The 11,224-nt window shown below is 42.0% G+C and overlaps 2 protein-coding genes across 3 annotated transcripts; both read left to right on the forward strand.

Moving 5' to 3' along the window:
- Positions 1 to 105: 105 nt before the first annotated feature.
- On the forward strand, positions 106 to 2,951 carry coxfa4b (cytochrome c oxidase associated subunit FA4 b). The gene is made up of 4 exons (XM_086195656.1): positions 106 to 369; positions 1,714 to 1,802; positions 2,380 to 2,440; positions 2,670 to 2,951. Exons 1-4 carry the CDS (start codon positions 319 to 321, stop codon positions 2,724 to 2,726), a joined length of 258 nt encoding a protein of 85 aa, XP_086051782.1. The 5' UTR covers positions 106 to 318; the 3' UTR covers positions 2,727 to 2,951.
- A 1,538-nt stretch (positions 2,952 to 4,489) lies between these two features.
- On the forward strand, positions 4,490 to 11,110 carry cenpt (centromere protein T). 2 transcript variants are annotated; one of them, XM_086195168.1, is made up of 13 exons: positions 4,490 to 4,818; positions 5,142 to 5,262; positions 5,335 to 5,479; positions 5,872 to 5,965; positions 6,061 to 6,197; positions 6,730 to 6,781; positions 6,985 to 7,133; positions 7,219 to 8,232; positions 8,584 to 8,859; positions 8,948 to 9,047; positions 9,381 to 9,548; positions 9,672 to 9,776; positions 10,717 to 11,110. In XM_086195168.1, exons 1-13 carry the CDS (start codon positions 4,733 to 4,735, stop codon positions 10,841 to 10,843), a joined length of 2,574 nt encoding a protein of 857 aa, XP_086051294.1. In that variant the 5' UTR covers positions 4,490 to 4,732; the 3' UTR covers positions 10,844 to 11,110. The 2 variants fall into 2 exon arrangements, with proteins under 2 accessions (XP_086051294.1, XP_086051295.1); XM_086195169.1 differs by having other exon boundaries at positions 6,988 to 7,133.
- The last annotated feature ends 114 nt before the right edge of the window (positions 11,111 to 11,224 follow it).

The following is an 11,224-nucleotide window of genomic DNA, read 5'->3' on the forward strand; positions in this document are numbered from 1 at the left end:
TGTGTGTGTGTGTGTGTGTGTGTGTGTGTGTGTGAGTGAACTTGAGGGTATAAAAACTGCGTTATCTTTAAGACCTGCTGCTCTCTGGCCGTCGTGTCATATACAGTACAGCACATGTACAGCTGCTGTCGTTACATTGTGGGATTGGTTGACAGCAGAGGAGGTAGTGTGCACTTCACAGCTCCCTCACTTCTGTAGGAATCCGCAAAGAACCCCTCAACCACAAAAAAAAAAAAAAAAAATCTCCGGTAGAAGCGCTCCTTACACCCCGAGGATACGCACCATTCACGCTCTCTTTGTGCTGGAGGATTGTTCACCATGCCGTCTATGTTGGCGACCATCAGTAAACAGCTCAAGAACCACCCAGCCGTAAGTCTGAAGTGTTATTTTTGATGCTTGATTTTGTCAACGAACCCGTGACATTGAAACGAGAAAACGGTGAGAGGAGGCGACGCGCGCCCTCTAATCCAGATCTCTCTTTAATTAGCTGATAAATCATGATGGATTTCGTTTTCTTTAAAAAAAAAAAACATTTAATATAAATACATAACTGGTATTTTATTATTGTATAGATCAAATTTCGAATCCTATAAGATGATTACGGCAGTTTTACGGCAATAAAAATGGACCTGAACCGATAATAACGTCATTTTTTTCCCCTCCTGTCCCCCCTCTTATCATCTTCCGTAAACCAGATCATTCCGCACTACCTCTCTATTGTTTTTCCTGTGACTGTTGGAAATGACCTGCTCTGACGCTGCACCCATGTGTTGTCCTGTTAGAATAAAGACATTCAGAGGAAGACGTCCATACATGCGGGCCGCAGCAGCACGTACACGCCTGTATGTGAACTATACGTGCGGTGCTGCTGCTGCTGCTGCCCCCGCTTATCAAGGACGACGGGGTGAATGGGGTGAACCGTTTGCTTTACGGCAGCGACAATATTAATAGACCACCGCTAGATGATGTTTACCTGCTTTACGGTAGACGGAGCTGTTCTATGGATGGAACATTGAATTGATTTAAAAAAAAAAAACAACACAAAAAAAGGAGTAATGAGAAATGGAGTCGTGTTTTAGGCTGTTAATGTCTTTACACTGCTGCCAGTGAGCCTGCATGATGATGGGAGAGAAGCATTTTGAATAAAACTGTCGCAATAATTCCCCTTTTATGAAGACTGCAACCTTTTTTTTATTGGATTTGTTAGAGAACGATGTTGATTTATTGTAATGGTCTTTTTTTTGTTTGTTAAATTTTTGATCTGCGCACACTAATCTCAGTTCTGTGAATCAGGATCAGCCCCTGGTGTAATTATCAGCCTTGGAAATGACCATCAAAATAAAATTCATTCATTTTATTCATTCGTTTTTTTTTTTTTTTGACGTACCTAATGTATCAGAGAGCACAGGCCTTTTTTTCAATTGAGAATCTGATCGTACCTTAATTTTGTATGACGTAGCAGAACAGGTGAGGTGAGATAAGATAACACTCCCTGCTTCCACTAGGTGGGGCTAGAGAACACGCCCTCACTGTTTACAATGCTCTTGGGAAGTACTCTCAAACGTGAAGTCATAAAAACACTGGCTGATATTCCTCTCCTTCTCTGAGGAGACGTGCTACAAAAGTGTGTGTGTGTGAACAACAGCAGGTCTTTGCTGTTGGTTACCTCACATTCTTGTATAAAAATGAAGGATTTTGTTCTTTGCTCTTTAGCTCATACCCCTTTTCATCTTCATTGGCGGCGGGGCGACCATGAGCATGACGTACTTGTGCCGGCTGGCCCTGAAGAACCCCGACGTCTCGTAAGTTCCAGTAGCGCCAGGGAAACAATCAGCTTCGACTTTCTCGTTCTAATTCTTACTTTCTTCCACGTCTCACTGACTATTTGTCTATTAAAGCGATACTTAAAGGGAAAAATTGATTTTACCATCCAGTCTCGAACAAATAGAGGTCCTTAGCTCACTGAGATATTTTTCCCCTCCAGAATGCAGAAAGAGTCTTGTATATTTGGCTTGACGCTAACAGCAACTGTTGGTGAACAACAGCAGAAATGTCCATTCATGTTTATTTTGTTTTTTTTTTTTTTTTTTGTATAACTGATAATACAGCTTGGTAAATAAAAAAAAAAGACATGGCTTATACTGGAGGGTTTGTGGAATTAGCTTGCTGAATTCTCCTGGTGTTAGCCGTCGGTTGCCACTAGCTACAAGCTAAATGTACGTGTCTGGCTCTGTCTGTATTTTTGAGGGAAAAAACACATTTGTTAGCTAAATACTTATATTTGTAATCACCTGAAAGGTACTTTTTGGATGAAGTCTTGTTTAAAGTGTTCTGTGATGAAAATCAATCGGATTTTTTTTTTCTCCTTCTTTTCCCCAGATGGGATCGCAAGAATAACCCAGAGCCCTGGAACAAACTTGCGCCCAATCAGCAGTACAAAGTAGGAGCCTTTCTGCTTCCCATCCTTCACTTCACTCTGAAAATTCTCAACAACTTTGTGTGTTTCTTCACGTCTTTACATGCCATGTTTGGTTGAATGCACAGGAATAGTCGTATCTCCTCTCTTATCTTGCCTCAAAGTTCATATCGCCTCTCATACAGAGTGTGTTTATTCGTGTGTGTGTGTGTGTGTGTGTGTGTGTGTGTGTGTGTGTGTGTGTGGTTTCCAGCTTTTCTCAATAAACATGGACTACAAGGACCTCAAGAAGGACAGGCCTGACTTCTAAGTCGCCGCGTCTGTGACTTCATCATCCATGTGAGGAGCCTTTGCACTTTACCCAAATATGAATAAAGCTGTAACATGAATGAAAGCTGAATCATGAAGCTGTGCGCTCTGTGTCCAGCGTGAAGGGATCATGCATTTATCCATGATTGTTTGAATAAAACAGGCAACCACCTGTTTTCCTAAATGAGTTTGTTTTTGACTTTGCTGCTCTTGGAAATGATAAAAACCATTCCAATCACCATCCTGATTGGTACGTGGTTCTTTACACGTGGAGCGTTGATTTTGCTGTAAACGGAAAAGTCAATTTATCTTGTGATTATTCTTCTAAAGTTCTTCATCTCGATGTGTCTATCGAACATGATAAATGTTAGTGTTTAGAAAATGATATCCTTTTTCAATGTATTTCCAATTTTCTAAATATAATCTCAGAGTGTAATAGAAACAGTCCAATTTAATATTGTATTTGCTATTTTCCTTTGTTGGGGGAAAGCCTCCAAAACCCAGGACTTTCTTTATTTCTAGTGGATGTAATTCTTCTTTTGACCAGACTATTCTATTTACAGAATTTAGATAGATAGACTGATAGATCTTTATTGATCCCACAACGGGGAAATTTGTGTGTTACCGCAGCTCAATTACAAGACAGAAAGAAACAGCAATTAAAATCTATCAAATATATCAAAAAAAGAGAAGAAGGACATTGTATACAGAGTTACATATTTACAAAATATTTAAATATAGCAATTTAAAATGATCCTCTTGGGGATTATAGTGAACATCATCGAATTATTTGTTATTAGATGTAAGTTATTTATGGGATTCAAAGATTCTCCAAGTCACATGACATCGAAGACGTTGGATATTTTGGAAATATGTGTGAATATCAGTGGGCCGGTCTGACTCAGAGGTAGAGTGGCCATCTGGCAACCGAAGGATCACTGGATGCATTCTCACTTCCTCGGGGACCATGTCCAAGTGTCCTTGAGCAAGATACTGAACCCCTAATTGCTCCTGATGTCCTTGTGATCAACTGGTGACCCTTCCAGGGTGAACCCTGTCTCTCGCCCAATGTCAGCTGGGAAAGGCTCCAGCATCCCCGGCGACCCAAATGGATAAGTGGTATTGAAAATGGATGGATGGATGGATGCTTTACATGCTTCGGGTACTGGTAGAATTTATGACTTCCTTTATTATTTTCTTCAACTTGTCTATCATCAGTTGTCTCAACGTTTTTGTTCTGAGGAACCAATGAAATTCCATCAGTATGATGACACGCCCAGGACTGGTGAGACAACAAACGTCTGCTTCTGTGCCAAGTTTTACTGTGTAAAGCCAAGTTGCAGCCCTGAATTCTCAATTGGATCAGAGGAAAGAGAATAAAGGAAGCACACATGAACAAGTAAAAATGTATTTTGGTCATGATGGATAGATATGGGTATACCATTGCGCATCAAACAAAAAGAACATCTAAAATATGTTTTCTTTTGTGATATTATGTTCTTAATTAACAATAGCGAAATAAAACAGGCTCTACTTGAATTAAAGTAAGAAGCAGAAAAAAATCTTTCAATATTTTCAAACAATATTTATTCATCAATTTTTTGACAAAAGTGAGCTTAGTAGTTGCTGAAACGGTAGGTGAAATAAATGAATGGCGTCACTAACCTCCAGCAGATGGCACTAGCGCAACGCGAAGGATTTCAGTTTCAATTAAACATAAGAGAAGAAAAAGAATTCCTCATCTCGCGAGATTTCACTCAAAAATAAAGCGGGATATATTCCTGATCGGTTGGTTCAGTTTAATCAAACTTGCAACTACCAACAGAGAGTATAAATTAGCTAAAACTGGTAACAGAATCTAATTATTACCCCGTTGACCGGTTTCGGTTCGGTTTACTGGATTTTGAGGTCTAAATTAATATAAACCTGCAGTTAGAAAACTAATATTTTGCGTCGGTAGACGTATGTTAGCTAACATTGGCTAACAGCTGACAACTCGGTTTGGAAATGGATCTCACGGAGGACTTGTCTGCTCGGGTACTGCTTCAAAACATTCTCAGTACCGAGCCACCCAGAACTCCCATAACACGCAGGTATTTCTACAACATCATATGAACTTACTTAATTGTCTTAAACCTTATCAACTATGCTAGCCACCATAACGTTGACTCAGTAATAGCGTGACAGAGTAGTCAGTCTCTGGATTGCATGGCTTTAAATTACACTTTCAATCGTCTGTTTAGCTTGACAGTGACAAAACGTGATAATTTGGTTTCACAATTAGAAACGCCATCTTAAACCTCAGTCCTCATCACGTATATTTGGTAGTTTTACGTCAAATTATCATAGCTTTATTCTTCAACTACTTCAAACGAGTCTTTTAACAGTTACAGTAACTTAAATGTTCTGACTTCAGTTTCTCCAGAGCACAGAATGTCAGCAGCGTCTCCCAGAGCACCAGATCGAGCAGGAAAGGTGCTGGTGGCCAAACCCCTCAAGACATCTTAAGGCGCAGTCTGAAACACAAGATACGTGAGGTGAGGATGACGACAAAGAAAAGACTAGATGATGGATATGCTGTTTATTTATTGTAACCTGTTTTTTTGCAGAGTATATCGAGGAAATCTCTGCCACCCACGAAGAGGAGAACCGTCTCTGCTTTGCTCAGAAAGACACATACACCCTCTGCAGCCTCAATGCTGTACGATGAGGGAGACACACCGAGGCACATTCTCATGAACATCCTGAGGACAGGTGGGCATCAGGCTGCCTTTACAGTCTTCATGCAGTCATGAAAAAACCTGGGAATGTTATGGAGTATGAAAGTGGCAGTGCACAGGCCTGGAAAAAAAATGTAGGAAAGTTATGGGAATTTTCCTGATAAATACCTGCATATAAGAGGTTCTGTTAAGATTGAACTGCAAAATAAAAAAATTCCATTTCCATTCATTAATTTGTTTTATTACATGTTTACTCTGTACCAAACCACATAGCTTGTCATTCATTTTAGTTAGACGCACGCTGGTTAATTTTCAGAAATATATGGCTGTGAAAATTCTCCTTAGAAGTATAGAATAGGCCTGGAGGCACATTGGAGGTGTTTCTCCCCTCATCTTGTATTTGCTGAACTTTATCATGTGATCCAGAACCTGTGAAGTCACCCGTGATTCATGAGGGCGCTGCACCAGAAGAGCCTCAGCTGCCGTCGTCCAACTCCAGCGTTAATAGCGGGCGTCCGAGGTGAGCGCGTCTCGGGGTCGCCGTGGTGACTGTTCCAAAGCATGGACTTGTGTGTGCCTTTGTTATGAGGGGTTAATGTGGTCATGTTTGTTCAGTGTGGAGCTGTCGAGGCTGGATCTGCCTGATATCACCATCGGCCCCGCTGTCAGCACTGTGAAGGGACTGAGCAGGAAGAGGCCGCGCCGGAGCCTCAATGTGACTGCTTTTGAGAAGCGGCTCAGAGAAGGAGATGGTGAGTTAAACTCTTAACTGTGACCGAATGCTTCATTGTGGTTGTTTCTTCCACTAAATACACAAAACATCTGCCGCTGTTTGAAAATGAGACACAGAAATATGGTGTTTGGCATTCGGGAGTTAGACGTGCACCACATAAGATTTTTCTGCCGAAATCCGATATTTTACAACCGTTTTTTTACCGGTTGTCAATGAAGCTATATTTATATGAATAAAAAAGTTTTAATATGCACATTGAGTTCATATTGAAAAAACACACAGGAACAACATGAATTGGAAAGAATTGCGTTCTTTTTGAGCTCCAAAGGATTTGGAAAAGCAAATTATTTTATTGTTACTACAAAATAAACAACAGCAATGAGAAAAATAAACTGAGCCGAATAGTAATGTCAGACATCAGAACTACGGTCGTATTGATAAAAGAAAAAACCACAACAATATCTGCTGATACTGATTCCAAACTGATATTATCAGACATCCCGAATATTGGTTCTGTTTTTTCTGACGCGCTGTTGTGTGACTGCTCACAGAGAATGAAGAAGAAGCATCAGTGAATGACCAGCCATCCCTTTCTTTGTCAAGGTATGTGAAATGTTCAAAAACGACACTTTCATATAATCTTGCCCGCTTGTTCAAGGTTGACTGATCACATTTTTTTTATACTTTTTTATATTTTCATGTAAAATACATTTTTTTTCACGCATTTTCTTTTAATGAGACGCCGTCCCGATAGTTTCATTTCTACTAATATAAAGGCAATAATACAGACTGTCTGATGTGTTTAGCAGCTCCACCTCACTGAGTCTAAAAACCCCGTTTGTGGATATTCGGACGGAGAAAAAAGGCCTGAGGAGGAGAGTTTCCAACCGCCGCAAAATCACAGAGGAAGACTTTGGTGCTGCTGTAAATAGAAGACAGATGGAAGGTGATCAAGGTGATGAGGTCTTCTTCCACGGGTGAATCTTCTTAACCAGTTATTCAGCGTTTTGTTCACTCTCTCCCCTTCCTGTCACTCACAGGGGAGAGCAGTTTTGCACCAGCGGAGACCTCTTACCCTGAGGGCTTCACCTTGGGCTTCAGCAAGCTCAGTGAATTTGAGGTCACAAACGACATTGTCAACTGTAACACGGCTCTTTACGCCCAAGCAGATGGGGTCACATCCAACATGTCCATGCTTGCAACGCAGGACAAACCCACAGTCCTGGCGTCACAGCTCCAGAGAGAGACGGAGCAGGGGGAGCAGAGCCACCTGCAGGGAGAGAAATCGGCGTACCTGTTTCCAGTTGAGGAGGGATTAATGGAGGAACCTCAGTCACAGGAAGCAGCTGAGGCTCAGCACACAGAAGGGAAGAGTACAGCAGACTGTGAGGATGAAGGCGACCTAGCCAAACCTGAGGATGTAAGTGAATCACAGGCTGACGATACAAGGGAGTCTGATGAAGAGGAGGACAGAGTTGAATCTCAGACGGCGACAGAAGGTGGAGCTGCTACTCAAACCGGAAGTGAAGCTGCAGCGGAGTCACAGTCAGAGGAAGAGGAGGAAGCAGCTGACTCTCAAACAGAAGCTCCAGTTGAGTCTCAATCAGAGGAAGAGGAGGAAGCAGCTGACACTCAAACAGAAGCTCCAGTTGAGTCTCAATCAGAGGAAGAGGAGGAAGCAGCTGACACTCAAACAGAAGCTCCAGTTGAGTCTCAATCAGAGGAAGAGGAGGAGGAAGCAGCTGACACTCAAACAGAAGCTCCAGTTGAGTCTCAATCAGAGGAAGAGGAGGAGGAAGCAGCTGACACTCAAACAGAAGCTCCAGTTGAGTCTCAATCAGAGGAAGAAGAGGAGGCCAAATCTGATCCCAGAGAAGGACTGCAAGAGGACGCCACTAATTCTCAGACTGAAGATGAGGCTGATGGGAGGCAGGAGGAGGGGCAACAAGCGGAACACTATGTGGAGCACATCAGTCGAAGAGCTTATCGCTCCGAGGGTGGACTCCTTCCTGCTACAGAGGCAGGGGGGGGCAGACTAGACCCCACAGAGGAAGGTGAGGACATGAGAAAACATCACCTGTAACTGTTTTCTTGGAGCTGCTTTCCTCCATGAATCAGTCAGCCGTTTGTTAAACTAAGTAAGCTCACGTCTGTAAGAACACTCCGGTAATACCAGTCACAATCATTGGAAACAGAACAGCGACAGTCACTGTCGAAATGTTGGAATAACAGAATTTTAGGTGTTGAAATAAATGCCTGGCACTGTTGTTCTTGAAAACTCGCTCCATTATGCAGCACCATGTTATCAAGCTCTCCTGTCTGGTTCTTTTTGACCCTTAGACGGATTGTGAACCACGATGTCCACTCGAAGTCCCTTTTACAGCTTTATATTCATGTGTTTGTAGGAGGGTCTGATGACAAGTACAGGACATACAGTGTGAGTGAGTTCCCCAGCGGCCTGGAGACGGTGGGTGCTCCAACTCCCACCGGGATCCCTGAGTTCTCAAGTCAAGAACCCGCCCAGAACGAAGCAGAGCCTGACGCTGATAAGGAGAACGCCTTTCATCAGCAGGTGACGCATGATGTCCCAGACAGTGGCCCCCCTTATATCTCTGAGGCTGAGGACCCCGCTGATCAAGAGGAGGAGTGGGAGGATGACCAAGATGCTGAGGACAGTGACGGTGTGTGTGCGTGCGTGTGTGTGTGTGCGCACGCGCATGCTCGTGTTTATTTAGCATCAACTCTTAACACGATTTGTTCCTCTGACAGAACTCCCCATGAAGACTCCAGCTTTTGTTCGAGAGAAAAGGAATTATTTCCTCGTCGGCCCTCTGGCTTCATCGGCCGCTTTTAAGAATCCGCCAGCCAGGCAAGTGTCTGACTTCATTTTTGATAGGTATTTCTGAGGTATTTTACGCCTTTTGTTAAAATGTGTGTCGCACCTGAGCGCGTTTACTCCCGGTATGAAGTTGCACTCTGACACCTGTTCGCTCGCTCACGCTGCTCAGTCTTCAACTGCAGCGTGTCTCTCAGCACGTCGCGAACACGGAGCTGTCCTCAGAGCCTTGTTACTCGTACAGCACAAGTGACAGGGACCTGTACAGATGAAGACCATCTATCTTATCTCTACAAACACCCATCGCCTGGTGTAAACACGGCCTTATTTACCAACCGTCTCCTCTGTTATCTATGATGTCACCAGTACACCAACTGAAGACGAACCTGCAGCTAAACCGAAGCAGGCCAGACGGAGGAGAAGAAGGTCATCGAAGAGGGAGGCGGCCCTTCCGAAGAGCTACCTGATGGCTGTGTTTAGGCACTTTGCCAAAACTAAGGTCTCTGCTGATGTTTACCCCGTCCTTAAAGAGATGTAAGTTCAAAGTTTTAGTTTTTTTAATCCAAATAAGGTAGCTTGTTCATTTATTTATTTAAAAAAAAAAAAAGACTGAGTAAAGATGATTGCTTTGCTTCACTGTGTCGCCTCGTGTATTAGAATGGATAAATTCTTTGACCGGCTGGCAGATGACTTGGAGACGTACGCTGCACACGCAAAGAGAAAAACCCTCGAGGTTGAAGATGCTGAGCTTTTGTTGAAGAGGTAGGTGTGTTTTTAGAGAGAGGAGCCTACCCAATATGGACTCATCAAATCACAGCATTGAATGCCAGATGTTGATCCCAGTAGTGATCAGACAGAAGGTTAACGTCCTACTCTGCATCTCTACAGACTGACGTTACTTTGTTTTTTGGTTCCTCTGTTTTGTTTTCTTCTCTTTTTGTTTTGTTATCATTTTCAGCCACAGCAAGCAACTGTCTCCAGAGCAACAGCTCGAAAATAATAAGAATTTTCCCTCCTTGCTTTGAAAAAACCAAACAATAAAAACACCCCACCTCCCGCTCAGCACCAGTACAGCTGGTGAACATAATAGAGTGAAGGAGGAAGAGATGTTGAGAGAGAGTCGTCATGTCATTAAGCAGCAGGTTCATTGATACAGTTGGTAGTAAGACGGAGAAAAAAAAGCTTGGAAGGAGTTACTTTTTAAATCACTGACACTTTATTTTGGGTTACACTGCCCTCTACAGTTTTCATACAGCCATGAAAAGCCTGGACAAGTCACTGAATTTAAAAATGGCAGTTCGAAGGCCTTGGAATGTTTTTAAAAAATGAATGAAGTCACGTCAACTATTAACTTACCTGAGTATTACAGTATACGTGTCTACCTTAATTTAAAACTGTGAAGAATCTTGTATGGCTTCATATTGAATTATTTTAATATTTTTTTAACATTTTTTTTAATGTTGTATCACACCACATAACTTGGCATTTAAGTTAAATGTTGTTTGATTCTAAAATGGATTCTGTGTAGAATTTCCCTCAAAGCCATGGAAAATGTGGTATTGGAAATGCGTAAGAACCTCGCCTCTAGATGGTGCTGTTGGGTTTAGTTAGAGACTTGGGAGGAAGCCGTTCATATTCCCTCCAGCTATAATTAAACTGGCTGGACACTTCCCTCTCATGCATTCTTATTTCTTCTCCACAGGCAGGGCCATGTGAATGACAAGGTGCCAGTGGAAGTGCTCATTGAAAAATATCTGCGCCTGGACCAGCGAAAGCTCCTGATCCCCATCGCAACCAGTGGAAATGTTGTAATCCCCAAAAAAAGATGAATGTTTAACATCCATCTGACTGTCAATTAGTTTATAAATGCTGTAAATGTGTAAATATTTAACATGTTTAAAACTCTTTTTATTCTTTATCTGGTAAAATGCATACTTTGGGTTTTAAACTTATTATTTACTGGTAAGTAGCTGTAACCTTTTTTTCCATTTTATGGATATTTCATTTGAGTGCAAAAGAAACCTAAGAAATTAACAGATGTAAAATCAAGTTTCATATCTTTGTTTTTATAAGAAAAATAAATGCGTAATGCCTGACATTAGGAGGGTAGTCATGTTTTAATGGACCCAGCTGGAGCTCAGAATGTTGTATTTAAATTTCACTTCCTTTTCATAAAGTACCCACTAAATGGCACACTGCAATTAAACCGG

The sequence above is a fragment of the Aulostomus chinensis genome, chromosome 23 (genome assembly GCF_037954235.1).
Source record: "Aulostomus chinensis isolate RoL2024-O1b breed Wild chromosome 23, RoL_Achi_v1.0, whole genome shotgun sequence".
Lineage (NCBI taxonomy): Eukaryota > Metazoa > Chordata > Actinopteri > Syngnathiformes > Aulostomidae > Aulostomus > Aulostomus chinensis.